General features: G+C 37.1%; 1 protein-coding gene across 3 annotated transcripts in view; it reads right to left on the reverse strand.

Moving 5' to 3' along the window:
* The window catches only part of NFATC3 (nuclear factor of activated T cells 3), a 65,936-nt gene that overhangs the window by 4,710 nt on the left and 40,948 nt on the right, over positions 1 to 20,278 (reverse strand). Inside the window, exons 7-10 of one of the 3 annotated variants that reach the window (XM_035337101.1) lie at positions 19,359 to 19,414; positions 18,602 to 18,728; positions 15,803 to 16,855; positions 7,168 to 7,269 (exon numbers count right to left, since the gene is read on the reverse strand). In XM_035337101.1, coding sequence (XP_035192992.1) covers positions 7,168 to 7,269; positions 15,803 to 16,855; positions 18,602 to 18,728; positions 19,359 to 19,414 — 1,338 coding nt within the window. Of the gene's footprint in view, positions 1 to 7,167; positions 7,270 to 13,094; positions 14,134 to 15,802; positions 16,856 to 18,601; positions 18,729 to 19,358; positions 19,415 to 20,278 lie in introns of those variants that run through there. The other 2 variants (XM_035337103.1, XM_035337102.1) reach the window with 2 other exon arrangements.

Genomic DNA, 20,278 nt, shown 5'->3' on the forward strand with positions numbered 1-20,278 from the left:
CATGCTGCTGAACAGGCTGCTTTGTGCAAATCCAGCACTGCAGCTATTCAGTACTATTAAAACTGTGATGACTGGTACAATAAAAAGCAACATAGCTAAATCCCGTATTTGTTTTGAAAGTATTAGACTCTTACTTCCTTTACGTTTTGATATATTTTAGAGATATGTATCAGTAGTAGGCAACAGCACATCAAACCGGTCAACATTTTGTAGTTCCCATATGTAACGGTGTTTACTAAGTGAATAGCACGTTGTCATGTAGCATTATGCTTTCCTTAAATCCCATTGTATCATGAAAACAATAGCTGATCATGTGATGTTTAATTTGCCAAGGTTCTGCATAATTCATTAGGTAGCATATTAAAGTTACAGGTTAGTTTGTAGTGGTTTTTTGTTTTGTTTTTAATCTCAGTGTGATATCTCTGTCGCATTTGGTATTTTCATGTTACAGAACCTTTTTTTGGCAACATTTTTTAGCCTGTGACCAACAGAGATTTATCTGCAGGCAACAAATGGCCAGGGGAAGCGGACTCCAGAATTCTGTAGGTTGTTTTATGTTATGTACAGATGATGGTAGAAATGCTTCAAAGAAAGTGCAGACTGCAGAAATTGGCAGCCAAGATCAAAGTGTGCTAACCCACAGCACGGCAGCCTGACTGCCGGGTTGGAGTCATGGGGACAAGGCTGTTCCACGAGTCCTGTGATAATGGGCTTGTAAGGGGACAGCGTAAGAAAACCCTACCATTGTAAAGAAGTCATGTTGAATCAGGCAGCCTCAAAGCCCTTTGGAGTAGCTCAGGAAGAGGTGTACCACCCAGCTTTAAGGCAGGGGTTAATGAGATGCCTGGATATATCGAAAATGGGAAGCATTTGGCTTTCTATGAAGGACAGCCAGTGTTTACCAGTATTATCATAATTAACTTGTCTTTCTGACAGTGCAATGGTAGAAATTAAGAAAGTTTGAAACGTAAATCGTGTAATTGGTAAGAAGAGTAATAGACTGCAGAGAAATATATGAGACAATGTAAAAATCATATGGTGCTTTCCCCTTTGTATTCATTTGTGATTGAGAACATTAATATTGAAGACTAAATTAGAAATCCACAAGTTAGGATTTGAATGCATAACTTTCCTCCATACAGGGTCAATATGACCACGGAACATTTACTGCTCTGTGATTAAAACTGAAGACTTAATTCAGGAACATAAACACAGATTTTGTATCATGTTGGCCAGTTCTTATGTGACAAATTGGGAGAGGAAGTCTAGTACAGCAGTCTGAGACTGGCCAGAGCTCAGAGTATAATGACAGTGCTTTATAACAGAAAGAAAACTTATTTTCTATAATTGTGGCAAAATGCTTTACTTTATCCCACCTTTTCTATTCTCAACTATGGGTCGTAGGGGTCACGCTGTTCTTGAAATATGGCTAGAAAGATTTCATATACCTTTTACTTAACTGCAAAAGCTATTCAGTCAGCAAACAGAAACTGGGAAACCAAGATATATTATTCTTTTTAAATACATGCACTTTTTTTTTTTTTTTTAATAAAACTTCCTTTCTTCCTTCAACATAAGTTTATTGAGGAAGGCTGCGAAGCCTGCTCAGGATTGAGCAATACTGATCTTGGGTATGCTGTTAAGGTTCTACGGTCTGCCAGGTTCATTCCTGTAGTGTAGCTTATAGTTCTGTTCCCTTTATGAGGTGAGCCAATCTCATGAGTTCTAAAATGGAAGGGAATAGGACCTTGACTCTTTCATCTTATTATTATTTTTTTTTTAAATTCCATACTAAAACCCTTGCCTGTTTGATATGTTCATGCCAGGTGATTTGACTACTAATCCCACACCCCAGACCTCTACTTCCAAAAGAATCAGAGACGTTTTACATACAAATAATTGGAGATCTAGCGAATATTTAGTACTCGGTATATACTGATGACCTGAACTTGTTTTTAGATGATCAATTGCATGGGTAACATCAAAAGTGTTATCAGATGTTTTATGTGCTAACAATTTTGGTTGCTTATCTTTTAATAATGACTAAATCAGATCAAAAATGAGAGCAGTGGAACGCTACAATCTGTGTAGAAATATGGCAAGTTCTTCCACTACAAAAGCAGTAACTGCATTCTGAAAGCTTGATTGTCAAATATGGTGAGGATCAAAATGCAAATCAGGTATTTTAAATCAAGCTGTTAAATGGAAATTATTTTAGTAACTTTCCAGGATCTATTTCATTCACTTCTTTGGCAGTTACCCCAGATTTCAGAATTTTAGCTATTACTTTATTTGCAATAATTTATCCTTTTCTTTCCCATTATCTATACATAGTTTAAACTGCCTGGCAAATTTATACTGATAGTTAAAAATAGATGGTGCAGAACTGAATTTAGCATGGTGAGAAAAAACCTTCTGCTATAGACAGATTAGATTGGACCTGTAAATACTGGTAAGATTGTAATGTTGTATTGCAAAGGTTCCCCGCTTCTGGCTCCCTGTGCTGAATCTAAAAAGCTTGAAAGTCATCTGGAGGCTCAGCCCCTATAACCTTTCAAAAAAAAATAAGCAGCATACTAACACCCATACGAGTGGAATAGAGTAGAAGATAACCAGCTCTGACTTTGGGGTTTGCTGTCAAGCTTATAAAATAAGAGCAACCACACATTCTGTTTTCCCGGTTTGTTCCCACTGTTTTCATTTCACAGTGTTCTGTTTGCTTTTTTAAGTCCCTGCTGACTACACACATGAAAGACAGCTGAGCCACTGAGCTTGATATAAAAACTGGACCACAACTCTTTGGAAGCTCCTTCCCTGCTGCCCGCTTGCCTCCCCCTTAACTTTTAGTCAAATGACCTCGCCTCTTGCTCCCTGAAGACTTACATTGGGACAGCTGATAAAGCTATTGCTCCAGCTGCTAGCTGCATGAACAACCAGACTGTTCATAAAGATTCCTTAAACTGTTGCAATTTGCAATCCAGAGTATTAAAATAAACTAGAATTAGGTCAAACAGCTCAGCCATTTGTTCAGTGAGTGACACACACAGCTATGAGTTGTAATTTTGTCAGCTGTTGCAATGGAGATGTGTCCTGTGTCCCATATGGACTAACTTCCTGGGAGAAATTCTCACCTACAAAGAGTTATCTGCATTAGCTGCTTTGAACAGAACAGGGTTCTTGTGTTATGAAACACCACAACATCATAAGAGCTGGTGATTTCTAAAAATAGGTTGTGTTTTTTTTGATAAATAAATAACAACAACAAAAAAAAAACAGCTTTAAGAATTTGCAGTAACAAGTTCTAAAAAAGAACTGATGCTTTGATATATTTGTATTGCCTGTTTTTTTCCTCCTGTTTTATTTGTTTCATCAATTCTACAACGTCACCTTTTCAGTGTGAGACTGAGCCATAATTTGTGAGTCATCTTGCATGCTTCTACTGTCTTACTACGTATTTCCTATTGGAATAAAAGCACACTTAGATGTAGTATAAACTCTGAGATAGGTGTTTGAAGTTCTAACATCAGAAGTGAAGGTGTTTGCTTTTTAAATGAAATGTCAGTCCAAAACTAGCATCCTCCTAATTTGTTCTATACCTTATTCCCCCAGTTTCTGTGAATGCTAAGAGACATGTATTTTGTACAGGAACACAGAAAAACATAAGTCATTCCTGAACCCTAAAGGCCATTCCAGTAATAATGAAGTGACCTCCTTTACCTTGCAGGAAGCTGGTGATCTATAATCAGCATGGTAATCTACTCAGTCCTTTCTACAGGTCTCTGTAATAAGCAGTTGCCAAGCATTTTGGGTTTTGATAGGTCAAAAATACTACCTGAAAACCTCTAAGGAGAACTATCAGGAAATCATTTCACATCATAAACTAGGTATGTAATGGGCAATAGCAGAGACAGAGAGAAAAGTAGCGAATAAACATCATGACGCTTCTACCAGGCTCCAAAATGTGCTTGGCCGAGGGAATTCCTAAGACAGTATCTTTTGTGCTGAACAGTCCAATCTGGATTTTTCTCACAGGGGTCTTTCGGGTCTGTGCAAAATTCTGGCATCCGCAACACTGTGAGGCAGTAAATTCCAAAGATTAACTACATGTAGCCATATCAGTGGTTTTTATTTGTTATCAGTCTGTTATTTCACTTGCTGGACACTTTTTTCATTTGCTTTCCCAGTAAGTTTGTTGTTGTTGTTGTTGTTAGCTTTTCCAAGCTGCCCATTCATTTTTAATATCTTCCCAACATTCATTTTCCTGGCTGGAGAGAGCTAGCTGATTCAACGGAACTTCTGTTCCAAATCTTTGAGCTTGCTGGTTGACCTTAACCGAAACAGCACCTAATTCTTTTGTGAGCTCAGGGAGGAGAGAAGGGGATCATAATTGAGATGTGGGCACGTACCCTATCTATGTAGTAGTATTTGTTCTCTGCTGGTTTCATACTCATTCCTGGCATTTATTCACCCCTCTAAAACAACTAAATTTTCATAGAATTGTCCACTTTTAAATTTAAGACTGCTTTAAATAAGAACAGTCCAGAGAGCTTGTCACTGTGTGTATAGAAATAGGGCAGTGTTTTTTTTCTTCTTCCTCCTCCCCTTACCGTAATTTCCACTTCTTTAAGTAACATTGATTTTCTTTAATCACGAGGTTTTCCTGTAGATATTTTTCAGCCAGTTTTTGTTTTTCACTATTCTGAATAGCTCAGCAGCAGCAGTGTGACATTTATCAGCTTCCAGTCCTCTGGTTCCAAATCAGGTTAAGTGAGAGGTTATATGTTGTGGTTAATAGTTCAACTGGTGCTTACTCTTCCAGAACTGTTGTATGGTGTTTCATCTGGTTGCAGTGAATTGTCACTGTCTGTTTTATCTATCTGTTGTGAAACCCTTGTTCTGATACTTCATCTTGAGACTGATCCTGCATTAAGTCCCTCCTTCAAAGCACTTTGGCATAAGAATCGCAAGTTCCTTGGCTGTGAACATCAACACAAAATATTTTCTAAGGTCGTTGATGGTTATCTACTTTAAACTGAATTCCTGATTTGTCATCTGTTGGTCAGGTTTCAAGTTTAACCTAACAATTTTCATGTTCTTTTCTGTTTTTGGTATTTAGAAACAGCTTCTAGACTCTCTAACTGGTAATTGTACACTTAGTCTGAACCTTTGCAAGTAGTTTGCAGACCACATGCAACTATTTTACCCTTTTGACCATCTATTTTTTTCTTAAGTTTTACCGTTTTCCTGTAGTTCCCCTTTCAAAGGACTACTGAAGTTTGTTGCAGCCTGTAATGCTGAAACTGTGACAAAATGAAGAAATATATATTTTTTAACTAGTTCCTGTACGCTACTTGGGACCAAATAAAGAGATGTTTCCCCTTGTGGGTTCCTCTCATGACTTTAGTGCTCCATGAAGCACTCATCACACTTACCCAATCTATAAAGGATGACTCAAGTATTCCATTCGTGTGTTTCCTGCCTTTGCACATTGTCTGATCTCATGCAGCACACTACAGTTACGGTTGCTGTCCTGTTCAGTGGAGTAATTCAGAAGCTATACTCTTAATTTAAGCCTGGCATCCATCCTAGTGATTGATACAGTTCTTTTGTTGGATTTGACACTAAGCATTCTTAAGATACAGAACCATTCTTCTCGCTTTCCTGTGTAAATATTAGTTTACATTACAGGATTAGCATCTCGCTGATCATCTTTCGTAGATGAAATACCTATTACTTTAATTTAAAAAATGCCATGCTTCCCAATTGTGTTTCTCAGATGCTAGCGTTTGTGAATAAGTGTGTTCCTCTCTGGGTCTGGTTTTCCATTTGTGTGCCCTTTCAGAAGCATACATCTTGTAATCCTACGTTTGGGTTTTGCCAACCTCTGTCTCACCATGTTCTTGACAAGTTTGATACATGCTGTTTTTTTATTATTATTCCATTGAGTCCATCATTCAAGAACTTTTCTTCAACAATCATTTTCTACCTACTAGATCCTGAATTGCACAGGGAATAGTTTATCTAGAACACAGAAATAATCTAAGCCAGAGCTGGTATTTTACTAATCAGTTTGCCGTTTCAAGATGTTGAAACATCAACTCAGTGTAGGGAGTCCTTCTGCAAGTTTTGCCGTTCTGAATTGTAGCTACTTACCTTACTGATCACATTCTGATGATTTAAGTAAAGCAGGACTAAGTCAGTTTTTGAAAGATGTTAAAAGACCAGTGCTGTGATTTATTTTAAATTAGTTATGTGAGCAAATCTAAGGTAAGTCTACACACTAATCATGTAAGAGCTTTATTAAGGCTATAACAGACCTAGGTTACTTTAGTGTTAACAAACCTAAATTGAACATACGCTTAAGGTATTCCCCTTTAAGAATCTATGGGGAAAGTGAAACATGTTACATATATATGGGTGTATGTACATGACTGTGTGTCCATTTATTTATATATATGGAATATATATATATAAAGGGACAGGACAGTTCTTTGGCATTTTAGGCATGTTTGTAGTAAGGTGAAAAACACTTAAGAAAAATGACTATAAATACAAACACGTCCAATATATCACTTGTCGATTTCTAACATTACTACTTAAAAGAGTCACAGTGCATAATTACCTTGTTTATATGTGAGGCAAAGAAGCTGAAAGCACCTTAAAGCAAATCCAGATGAACTTTCCCAATTATATAGTACGCATTCAACTAGAACTCTATTTATGAAACCCGTATTTCTGATACTTAGACTGGTAGTGCATGCCACTGTGTTCCATCTATTTAAATTGACATTGTTGTATCTTTTTTTAAACAAGAAGAAACATTCTAAGTTTCTCAGAATTAACTGATCTGGCCACTCTACAACCTTGGCTGTATTTGGGTTAAGATTTTCATATCCTCTTCTGTTATTGTACTAGATTCTACAGCACTCAGGAAGTTCTGTGGCAGCTATATATACTTCAGGTGGAGGCTTTTACTGAGTGAGTGTACACCTGGTTCACAACTTCTGAAGTTTCCAACTATTTCAGAATGCACAGGTGTCCAATTTTAGCAATACTTAAGTACTATATAGTGCTTTTCACTTATATATGTTAGGACTATTAAAATACCTTCCCCTCTCCTTTGTGCTCCAATTTTAAACATTGAAGCATTTCCGTAAGCAAACTCACCCTCTAGATTTTCCACATAGGAGTTGGACATGAGTGCTGAATGTTGAGTCCATTTCTCTGTTGAACCTGATGGCTGGTATTCCAGGTCAGAGATAAAACTGTCTGTGTCAGAGAAGAAGACAGACATAACTACTGACTGGACTAAACCAAGAAGTTACAGTTCACTCAACCAGGAAGTGGCTTTCAGTTTTCTTTTAATAGCACTAACTTTAAATACCCAGTTTCATTCACAACTACTACACATGTTGACATAACTATTTATAAATTGTCAGAGTGCCTATTAGAAACAGTACCACTTATCTCGTATATTTAATTGAATTTTCAATTTGTAGCCAGAGCCATAAAGGTAATGGTTAATATTTTTGGATGTCTACCTGCTTGTGAACTTTATGCTACATAAATTTCATTTAGAATTTGTGTTGGTTTAGAACATTCCTCTTTCAGTTTTCTCAACCTGCTTTACTTAATGCAGTCAAATTAAAAGTGCTTATACTTCCCGACAGCACCTCCACTGAACATAGTAGGCAGGGTAGTGCTAGTAAATAAGACCTTTATTTTTATTATTCTTATCCTTTAAACAATGGAAACAGTTCTTGTAAACAGCTGTTAGCTTCCCCTTACTTGTCAGACTATCTGAATATTTTGCCCAGGGTACTGCTCTTCAGTCAGTAAGGCCACACGGTTTGCAGTGTGGGAAAACAAAGCATTATCTTGGTGCAGGTGGCTCTGTCAGAGGCACTGTGAGAAATCAAGGAGGAAGAGGAGAACTGTATGTACTTCACTGAACTGTTCCTGGAAGAAAAATGGATGTAGAATGGTTTATTTATTAATTTAACCAACAAGAGTGTATTTATGCAGCTGTGATTAGTGACTATGCAGAACTTACACCAGGATGCCTTTTTCTTCTTTTCTGTGTAAGATGGGCCTTCAATGCAATTAACGACAATGCTATGAAAACTGGCTAAACTGTGCCTTCTGGATAGAGCCACACATCTGTTTTGCCAGCATGATTTCTAAGCAGTGCTCAGGGAGGACTCCAGGGAGAATGAAGAAGTTTATTCTCACTCCCTCCTGAAATTCAAGCAGTTCAAATTACTTCTTTGGATGACTTCTCAGGCTTAATTGTTTAAAGCATAAAGCTGCATGTATTTAAAGAGGAAGTGGAAGGCATTAGCTGTGTTTCAAAGCAATATCCACTGCCATTTTGAAGGAAAGGAGCAGATGAAGGACAAACTCTTGAGAAAAGCTCACTCTTCATTAGTTCACCTCAAATAATAGGAGACTAAGAAAAGAGCACTGTCTCACCAGCTGGTAGAACCAGCAGGAAAGTGACATTTAAATACACATCAAATCCAGGGAGACAGGCAGAAAACTACCTGGGGATGAAACAAATCAACTTTTTCACAGTGTTCTTTAAAGCTCAGGCTCTCAAAGAGGCAAACAACAATCACAGTGAAAGCCTCCAAAGCGAACAGTGGAATTAATTGCCCCTTTTAAGCAACAGTGTCTGCATCATGTCAGCATTGTTTATACAGTAAGGATTATCTGTCACTCTAGCAGAGAAATACGATTAAATTTTTCCCAATTAATTTCATACACAGAGGGACTCTGAGTTATTTGAGTTACAAAGCTGGTAACAGTATTGAATTTTCACTCTTACAAATTCTTGACACTATGTTGTATGTAGTATGTGTGAAAGGTCTCCTGCCAGCACCTGCTGGAATGAAGCATGCATGTGCCTTGGGCACAATACTTGTGATACACGGTAAATAAAGCAACAGCCTTTATAAGTGTGTAATACAGTGTAAGGGGTTTGTGCCATGAGCAGTGAAGTTGGATAGAACTTTTATACCAAATAACCATACATGAAAAATACCTTTCTGTCTTATCATTTTCTGTCTTATCATTTTTATCAATTTCTGCCTTATCATTTCATAAACAGCTGAGAAAAGCTTTTTCCCGTTTCCATTAGCTGCACCAGACTTGGGTCAGAGCTGTAAGGCAATGAAAAATTGTAGTTCTGTTATGGCTCCAGGCAGATCAAAAAGCTAATGGAGTTCTACCATTTGGTTTTCAGGATCTCTTCACGTAACTTAATTTTTTTTGTTTTGTTTTGTTTTAGCACTATCTGATTAAAAGCCTGTATATCCTTTACTGCTATGAGTTGAGTAAGACGTGTGGGCAGCTAGACTTAAACTAGATGATGTGCTGTTTCTAGAACAGTGGATCCCCCAAACTATACTAGAATGCACATTGTTTGTGGTGCTGTTAGAGCCAGAGTGGATTTTTCATGTTCTTTGCAAAAGGCAGTTTGATATAAGTGTCTGGCAGGTTGTACCAACAGTCAATGCTTGGTGGTATTGCTGCATCCAGCTAGAAACTTGTGTTTTGGATGATAGCAGACTGAATTATTGTATTCACAGATGTAACGAGGATCAGTAAATCTCAGGAACATTAGGGACAGACTGCAGCACATGCTTCCTTGGAGATAGGCCTTCTTTTGTCAACTCTGGATTGAGTTCTATCAGCTGCATTTATGTTGAGAAGCCCTGCAGCTACGTCACAGCACCGCGTACTTAGCCCAGGTTTGACTCCACAGAACCAGCCAGTAGTACAGTGTCAACTTTCCTGTTTAAAAAAAAGGGCAGCAACTGCCAGGCTATAATTAACTTTCAGTCTTCTCTGCTATGGAGCAGCCACCTGTGACTCTAGGGGTTGATGATCAAAAATAGGCAAATGGAAGGCCATGTTTGCAATGGCAAACTCACAGGGACATGACGAGTGGCCTTGCAAGTTACTACTTCAAGCCATAAGGCGTACTTACTTTAGAAGCAGTGGGTTTTACACCAACTTTACTAAAAATTACTTTTTATTTTTTAAAAACAAACTAATAAGGATGTATGAAATGTTAGGAGGAGTATAGATTTCATGGGCACGTGTTTATAGCTAATATAGACAGTGTGTGGGTTCTGCAAAGTCATGGCACAAGCTGTAAGTTATTCTGTACAGTAACAAAAATCTGTACATGTCATGGTTATGATGTCACACTCTGCATTTATATATTGTAGTGAAGTCACCTCATGTAAGTCAAATCACTATCCTTTCTTTCAAGCAAGAAAATAAATGAATTTAAACATAGTTTAACATAGTAAGCATTAGGCGTGAATCCTAGAGCTCGAAGCCACATGCTGGGTTGTGGAAAGAAGTGCACAAGTGTCTAAGCATATTTTTGCCAGTGTTGCAATGACATGCCCAACTCCTTTCAGCTCTGCTCCTAGTGGTAGCATCTGCACCATGATGTAGACATAACAGTTGCATTTCCAAAATAAGTTTCTAACCTGTCCTAATTCTTAAATGGGAATCTTTTTGTGGTGGTATAACTAGGTGTACTTAACTGGAAATAGATATGAGGTGTTCTGCAGCTCTCAGAGACAAACAGGAGGATTCATACATTAACTGGTCACAGAGAGCTGAGGATTTATGCAAAGTTCTTAACACATCAGCGGTCTATAACCGATCTTCTCAAAAGATGCCTTTCTGGCCTCAATTTTATTAACAAATCCACTAGAAGATAACCTCCTTTAACTGCTGACAACCCTGATAACAACCATGATAACATCCTTTTCACTTTTAATTACTATTCCAACCTCATCCCTTGAATCTACTGCTTAGTCTCTGGATTGTTCTCTGTTTTATTCCTAACACCCAATCCTAAAAGCAGAGTGTCAATATTGTCCAATACATGTCAGGTTTTGCCTTATCGCCTTACTCAACCTCAAGATGTCACTGCAGGAGCCCATAAAGCTTATGAGAAGAGTAAGAATTGTATACTGCTTTTTACTGCAAAGCCCATATACTTGATAATATATACTTAATACACAGAATACTAAGAAAGATGGGAGTTTATATACAACCTTACTAAACAATCCACAGCAGTGCCGTTTCCTGAATGCCTTTTAGAATCAGGAATATTCTGAGTTCAGTGTACAATGCAGGCTGGAGTTCTTGCTACAGAAATCCATGTCAGGTATGTTGCAAGATGCACCATTTTGTTCTGGTATTTAATATTAATGTCTGACCTTCAATGCTTTGCTTGGCAGGAAGCTGTCTTAATTAAGAACAACCTATTAATTTGTAAATTTTAAATACATAGAAATAGAAGATAAAGCCATTCTCCAAAAACTTTATTAGTTACTGCTAATAGGATACGAGTAGTGATGCTAAGTTACAATGAAGCTAAAGTAAAAAGATGCCTGTAATGATCCACAGATTTTCTAGTAAAGATAAGAATAATTTCTGAGCTTCTAAGCAAGAGAACTTATCCTCTGAAGAGTTATCACAGAACTATTAAAATAAATGAATGCAAATGGCTTAGAAATCTATGTGGAATGCACCTGACAAAGCAGACTTATTGCTTTATGTACACAGAACTGTTAGAGGATTTCTAGTTATGATTTATAGTAAATCCACATACTGAATTTTCTAATCTCTGGCTTTATGTAATGGAGATGCAATGAGTAACAAAACGTAAGAGGATTAGCAGAAGGTCATCCTGATTTGCTGAATATAGCCTAACATAATACCTTGAAAACTGTTAAATACAGAAATCTCATCACTTTAGAAAGCCATGAAATCCAAGGTAAGATCAGACCTAAGCTCTTGTGTTTTTTGCAGTTTAAATTTTGAGATCGATAGTACTAGAATAGCTTTAAATTTAAAACTTGACAGTGGGATAGGAAAACCGCCACACTAGGAGCACTTCTCAAAAATAATGGATAATATTAACAGGGCCTCATCGTATGACGAGACGGAGCCTGACTTTTTTCAAGTCAGGAAGGAATGGGACTTTCATTAGATGAGTACACGACCTAGCATGGTATGATGGATACAGGAAGTGACCGTCTGCCTGGTTGTCATGTTAGCCTTCTTATTTACACCTGTGTGTGGCCTTAAATATTCTGCTATCTGTACGGAGAACAGTTAGCCTGGGGAGATGGGCAGAACAGACTTGGTGAAAGCTGTTCAGGGAAAAAGGAGGTCCAATGTGGGAGAGAGTGGGGGAAGAGGAAGAGAAAGGGATGGGGCAAATAAAGAGTAAGAAGCTGTTTTTATGCAGTACCAGTCCAAAAGTTTCTCCACCTGTGCATATTGACTATTGGAAAGTCCGAAGCAGAAAAAAAGTACTGGTTTTCAGAATGTCTTTTAAGTGGTAGCATACACTACAAGTTACTTTGAATTTGTGTTACGTTTCAAACATTTTCTGTAATGTAATTCTAATTTCTAAATTCTAATTCTAAATTCTAATCTAGATGCCCTTATGCACTTTGATTTCTTGTTTCTTTAAGTGGAGGAAGGATTGTGGGGAAGAGGAATGACGCTATACACACAAGCAAATGCAAGGAAGTGATCAGAAAAGGCTAAAACATCAATTAGATCCTTCCTGTTCAAAAATGAGGAAAAAAACTACCCAAGTTTCAGTAGAAGAGAAAATGAAATTCAGTGTAATTTCTGCAGATGCACCACTCGAGGATCTGCCTTTAAATTATGCCATCTTTCGTCACTCATAGTTCAAACTGAGCCCAACTTGCACTACTACATATTGGGCATGGGAATAAAACAAGATTTTAAAAGCCACTCCATTCTGGTCATTGCCAAGCGTGTCTGACTTTGCAGAAACTGTAAATGGTGAATCCAGATGGGTTACACCTTCCAGTAAATGCTGGATCAAGACTAATCCAGATGTTCTTGGTTTGAGTGCTGATGAAGCAGCATTGTAGTTCTACATTAAGTTTCAGATTTGGCGGGAGCAGAGTCAGGGTTTGAAGAAAAAGCCTGAATGTTGGCTGAAGAGGCACTGAAATTGACTTTTGGGAGTCTTGTTTAATGGAACTGATACAATTACTAGTTACTTTTTATTATTCCTTTTATAATAATCATACACTGTCTAGCTAAGCTTAGTAATTAGAAGTAGCGCTTCTGTACTGCACTTGAATTTTTGTTCAAATATTTTCTTGGCAAATAAAGTATCTACTATGCTGATTTTGAAATCCTGCACACTACTAGAAGAAAGAAGATTATTTATGGTGTCAGGGTGTTGTTTTCTGTTTTAACCTCCTGACTTAAATATTATTCAACATTTAACAACTCTAATCCAGGTGTGATTAAAAAAATTAATTGGCTTTCCCTTACTATTATTCTGAGAGCAGTTTATTTGCCTTAAATTGGTAACCTTTAAAAACAAGTTTTCCAGTTAAATATAGCTTTCAGGTTTGATAAATTACTTGGGAGAACATACCATATCAACATTTATCTACGTATGCATTTGTGTTTGGATTTTTTTTCATAGTTCTTATAACATTAGAGTAATTCATTAGCAATTTGTGTCTAGCTCTATCTGTATGGAAACTAAAATTCAATTATAAACAAAAGCAAATTTTTCAAATTATTTTATAAACCACAGTAATATATTAGATACATTACAAAAAGAGTGTTCCTGTCTAAACATGTTTTCTAATTTAAAACTGATTAAGCAGAGGAAGTATTTATTCATGTTGAGAGTACTGAGCAGCTTGTTTCTTTGCAAGATTTTTCAGACAGCAGGTTTCAGGCTAGACATCTAATTTAAATTTGGAGGTTGGAAATAAATAATAATAATAAAAAAAAACAGGTTTTTCTGTTTCTTTGAATCCTAATGAATCAATCACTGTATGGCAGTAATATTAAACTGAAATGAATGTAAGCTCAGTGCCTGTAAACGTATAGCTGCTGGCAAGTACTTGTTTAGTATTAAAACCAAGTTCCGTTTCCATATAGGAAGCGTATCATTTAATCACCAGTTATCAGAACTTTAAAATTCTCCAACCAGCATTATTTAAGAAGTAATAATTATTAAAGCTGTGGTCACTTGAATCATCTAAAGTATTAGCAAGTGGTCACCCTTTTATAGTGTCTCTCTTTCAGCTTTTCCTGTGATTCAAAGTATAAAATATGTTTGTCAGCACAGAAACAACTCAGTAATTTAATTATATATCTAAAAAGATATAAATAGATTATATTAGTATATGCTTCTTATATATATATATAAAAGCAGCTAGTATTTATGCTATAGGAAAAAAAATCTCTCTTCTTTGCTGTGCATTCCTTCTAACTTCCAAACAGGTACAGACAAACTGCTGAACCTCTCGTAAATGCGAAACACTTCTGCTTAGATTGTGTTAAATTTAACTACAGTATTTAGTTTTTAGGGTTTAATTTTTTATTCCTGTATCTTTTTGGTGGGTGTGAAGGGAAGCAGGATGAGAAAAAGACAGGTTTTACCATGATACTTTTTTTTTGAAACATTCTTTCTCACTCCTAAAGTGTAGGTATGCATTTCTTTTTTTAGGTATTCTTTTTCACAAAGCCTTCCTCTTCTCCCCTCAGCCAAGTCCTCGAAAGGATCAGTCTCTTCCTTCTTTTCTGGATTAAGGGAAGTTGGTTGACTGTACAGCATTTCTAAAATCAGAATATTATTTAACTAGGGTGGCCATTTAACTGAAAGCCCAACTACATTATCACTTTCTCTCATTTTCTTTCTGGTATGCTGTGTCTTAATGGCATTTCTTACTAAACTTTCTTACTACCACCTGGACGTTACAATAGCAAAGTTCCATTTAGGCAAGGAACTGGGACTGATAAGGATATTTAACAGAGTTGGCCTATGCTTAAATCTTTATGGTATTGTTACTGCTGATGCAATTAATTAATTACAAAGGACAATAACAAAAATTACAGTTATGGCTATTGTAGAAAAAAAGATACTAGTAAGATTCCCTTCATCAGTATTAAACACCTTTGAAGGGCAGCCCTTCTGTTCCTTCAGTTATTTTAGTCTGACGTGTTCTTTAAATGGCTTCTCATCTATGCCTAAAATAGTCCGATGCTTAGGAGCTGATCTCTCTTACTTTCCACTTGGTTGGACAAGTTTTGTAACATTGTGCAAGTATTTAAAGTAGAGGACTTTGTAGTCTGGCCTCAAGCACTAGAATGTCTTTCACCATGGTCCTTGTTTACTGTAAGCAAGTGAATTTCTCAAAAAAAAAAAAAAAAAAAAAACATAGCCAAAGTGGTAAGGAAAAAGCAAACAGCTACTGTGAGCAGAGGTGCTGAATGACAACAGCATTTCTACAGAATGCCTATGAAGAGACTAAGAAGACAGTGCCAAAATGCATGTGCTATATTTCCGTGAAGTAGGTTGTCCATCAAAACTGGGACAACCCCATGAAACAAGACTCCAAACTACATTTATGCAACTCAGACGTTGTTAGGACTTTCACTGAAACATACCAGTAAGCCAATCAGAAGAGGCTTCAAATTAATTCCTTGTAGATAAGGTGTCAGTATGTATGAGTTAATCCTCTGGCCCTGTTTTATGACTAAAACCCAAGTCTGGTAAACTAGACTAAAGTACTTGAACTGTATAACTACAGCTGATATAATTAGTTTTAAATAAGTCATTGCTTTAGGCACAAAAATGACTCCATTTTGATAGGTCAAATTTACTCTTGTAAAGAGTGTTCTAAATTAGATAGCCCTCCCCCACACCTGTTGGTTTAATGTAATTATATCCGAGTATTAAAATATTAGATCCACTTACCATCATCCAGTGTGATGTCTTGTAGTCCTATCGTTTGAAAATTCAATTCTCGATCTTCAGGTTCTGGTTTAATGTTAATAGCTGCCCCATCTGGTGAAAATGGAGATGAATCGCATACGGTATGGTGTACTAGGGACGAAGCTGCATTGAGACCTCCCAGTGCAGGACTGTGTGCTTGAGGGGAGTGCTGTCCCGAGTGACTTACAGTGGTTGGCGGGGGAGATGAGGCAGGTCCTGAGCTAGGAGATTGATAAGGCATAGGTTGTAGCTGCGGTGAAGAAGGTCCAGACAGCGGTGAATGGACCATAGGGTGGGAAGCTGTTGGGGATGGGGATGAAGCGGATGCTGGGTTTGTAGGATGGTATGGGACTTGCTGCAGCTGGGGAGAAGACTGCCCAAGGGAGCGACTCATTGCAGAAGGGATGGAGCCTTGCCCAGCACTTGGGCAGTGGTATCCCATCGATGGTAGGTGTGAAGATGACTGTCCCGAATGAGCTGAGTGTGCTAGCGGATGCCCTGCGGTACTTGATGTTGACACAGAACCTGGATTTGAAGAGTGGAACGGCATTGGTGGTAGGGCTTGGCAGCTAAGATTTATCAAATGAGGTACAGCTGTGTCCTGCTGAAATGAAATAGCATCAAATCCTTGGCTGGAGGCAGAGTTCATGGGAAGACCAGACTGTCCATTGTATACATCGTTAGACTGCATAGGCTGGTAGGAAGGCCTCACTGGAGGTGCTGATGTTACCTGAAAAGACTGAACCACAGCAGGGGGCAAAACGTGACACTCCTCGCTCGGACTAAGGTTTCTACCCTGCATATGTGACAGGTGGGACACTGCTGAGGTCACCATTGCTGTGTACGGCGGCTGAACTGGACACACAAGGCTCCTGGGTGATGTAGACAGTAAATTGTCGTGAGGATGCCCTTGCTCTGGTGAAGGCAACTGAGTTCTGATAGAATGTAGGCCCTGGACGTTGCTTGTGTGAGGCAGGGCCAAAGAGGGAACGGCAGACAAATCCACCTCATCTCTGTGCTCTTGCTTCATTATAACTAGAAAAAGTAAAACAGCATGTTACAATTCCAACTCATTTGTATCCTGTGATAAATGCACACTAATTGCTGTTCAACAGACACAATAGCATCATTACTGCCCTTGTTCAAATTTCCCTTTCCCTCTTGCTCTGCTTTCATTTTCTTGAACTTTAAAGGGTCAGCGTTACAGGTATGTAAAGGGAGAAGAATCCTTCTAGCATTTAAAAGCAGATCTCTTCTCTTCTAAACTTTCATGCTATGCAGTGTGTGGTTCTTAAAGACATCTGCAACTCAGAAGTTGCAAAAAAGGGAAAGTCCAGTACATCTAAAGGATCCGCTCATCAAAGGTGTGTGTTGTGGGGACTTGCTGGGCTCCACTGAAAACAGGCAGATGAGTGCAGTTATCAGGCACTAGGAAAAGGTGAATTTTTTTTAATCCACGTTTCAAACTTTCATTAGCCTCTGATCAAGATGACTGCTGACCTTTGGCAACTCAATTCCATTAGTCTGAGTAGTGTGTGTTGTCTTCTTAGGGCAGCTCTTTAAGTATATTTCCTAATTTCAGTGATGGCAACTGTTCTAAATCGGTACGCTTTGTTACAGGACTTTTTTTTGAAGCCACAGGTAGGTTCATGAAGATACTGATTTTAAGCATAAATAGTAGAAAAATGCTAACATTTTTAATGGTTTGATTTCTATTTTAAACAGTAGATGTTAAAAGCGCTATTTAAAAATCCATTTTTTTAAGGGTTTGTGCAGTAACAGCTGCAGTGGTAAGTAAAATAGTGTATTTCAGCAGTAAGTTTCATTACTTCATTCCACCTTTTAAATATGGATTTTTCATATAAATGTATCACTTAAGATTCTTCTTGTAATTGTATGAGGAGCTGATATTTTTAAGAATAACTGTTGAAAACCATCACAAATTTGGTAACACATAAATGAATACTTAGTGTACCACAAACCTAGGTAACATTGCTCATGCATGAAGTATTTTAGAGTACAAGCAAGCAAAACTTATTTTAAACTGTGGAAACTAATAGAAGCTTTCTTTGCCACCATACAAAGTAGCTTCAAGAAGTTTGTCTTAGTATTTACATCTGACTTCAAAGACTCCTTCAGCTATCTGTCCTCAAGTACTCTGAGTAGTCCTAAAAGATCTAGCTCTATCATTAGCACCAAGCAATCTGACTACTCTAAGTGGGCATGAATTTCTTAATAGAAAGTGGCAGGCAAAGTAGTAGGTATTTTGTATCTAGATAGTAGTGACGACCACCTTCTTGTGCTAAAAGGAAGGGATTAAGACCTTTTAACTGGAATAGGTACAATTTTCAGTCCTGGCTGTGTTCCAAGCTATTTTCTCTGAATATGCTGCAACATGTCCAGAGGACTTTTTTTTCTTCCTTGCACATAAAGCAGTTTTTTGGAATATATAAGGAGGAAAAAAATGCATAGAACATGCATAAAAATACATATTCTGTATTTAGGGTATTTAGAAGAGCAAATTCTGAGATTCACTGTCATTCTCAAAGACTGGTAAAATGCAAATTATTCTGTAAAAAGCATAGCAAAGAAATGCCTGGCTGTACGTGTAGCACTGTAGCTTAATATTTTAAACTTCAGCTTTTTAATTAGATGAGTTTAAAGTGTTTTACAAACTGTTCAAAGCTAGTCTTATCTATAAAAAGGTACAAGACTGTCTGATACACTTTCAAATGTCTATTTTACAAGGCAAAATAGAATGCAGCTTTTTTTTTTTAATACCTGGTGTATAAGTAAAACGTTGAGATTGGCTTTTTTTCCTCTTGCCATTGCAGAGATAAAACTGCACCTGAACTGCAGCTGTAATAGTTTTGTTATGGTATGGAGGAACTTCAAGTATGATGTTTGCCTATATGAAAGTTGAAATGAAAAAGCTTTACATATTAAATGCAAATGAAATTGCTATTAATTACAGAAGAACTAAAAGTTTTATTACAAAACTAAAGCAAATTGATAATCCAGAATGGATAAACTTAAATTTTATGCATGTATTACATAACAAAATAGTACTATAAGCAAACTGTTATTTAGAGACTTTTTTCTTTCTTAAACCCAAGTGTTCTGAAGGTAACACTTGAAATTAAGACGACACATCTAAAGGATGCTTTGTTTATCTGCCAGAGCATAAAATACTCTGAGTCAAAGAACTACAATTCAGATCATTAAGCTTGCAGGAAAAATTTGAATGTGCTGGAAATTATTTGTCATCTTAGAAAAATCATCTTCAGCTATCTTTTAGTTAAATCTGAATTTATTTTTTCAATGCTTTCACAGCAAGCATGCTACTTCCAATTCCTTCAACACATCATCTTAATAGCTACTTTATAGTATTAAGCCATTTTAGAAGTCTCCAGTTGTCTGTTTGAATCAGCCAGTGATCTACTTTACTAAGTCAATTCTAAATTTCAGAACAACAATGAAAATTGAGTATTCTCATTTGAAAACAAAAATTCGTAAAGAAAGAAAAAGAGTTTCTCACCCCTTGACACTTTTCCCTGATTATTTTTCCTTCTACCTCCCACTGAGGTCTTCCATCTGTTGAGAGAAATTTAGAAAATGCATTTGAATTATTTGTAAAATCCTTAAATACTTGTTCTAAAACTGCATTTATTTTCAGTCATAAAGAGGCAATTCAGGGAGAGATACAGCTGACAGGGATACTTTAAACAGACTGCAAGTACAGGGATGCTTTCAGAGTTTCAATGCTACAAACATCGTGAAGCTGGCTGTTGTGCAGGATTCTGCATTTTAATAGACCTCCTGCTGATCAAGTACAGTTAAATCTAGTTCTAGAGTAGGCAGTGTGTACTGTAAGTGGCTGGGGGTGTTTTTTCCTTATTTTTCCAAAACATTTTAAAAATAAATTTAAATAACTTCTAACATTATTATTCAAACAAACATGCTGAAGACTTACAGGTTAAGTCACCATGTTAAAGAGAATATATACTGTATCTTCATGTACATATCCAAAAGTTATATATATAAGACAAACACCCACCCCTGAACTAAAAGACCCTATAATTCAACTACAGGGCAAGTTGCCTGTGTTGTGAGGGAATGCTCTCACCTAGCATAACCTAAGGCTTGATTCTCTCTGTTACTGGGTTTAGTTCAGGTTATCAGGAAACCTGCTGTCTAGCAGCAGTACTTCTTTAAAGGGGCTTCAAAATACCGCTTGTAAAGTTGGGTGTCAAAATACATAATGTAGGAAAAAACACTTTATATTGTATTTGCTAATTAAAACAAAATCAACACCACATTTTTACTTAAATATTTAAGGAAAATATAAGATGTAGAGGAATTGGACTTAGCTGTAGAAGAATTGGACTTAGTTGCAAACTTTTCCTTTTAATGATGTACTTTTGCTACTCTTTCCTGAAAAGCTGAAATCAGGTATTC

This window comes from Oxyura jamaicensis, chromosome 11 (genome assembly GCF_011077185.1).
Source record: "Oxyura jamaicensis isolate SHBP4307 breed ruddy duck chromosome 11, BPBGC_Ojam_1.0, whole genome shotgun sequence".
In the NCBI taxonomy this organism is placed as follows: Eukaryota; Metazoa; Chordata; class Aves; order Anseriformes; family Anatidae; genus Oxyura; species Oxyura jamaicensis.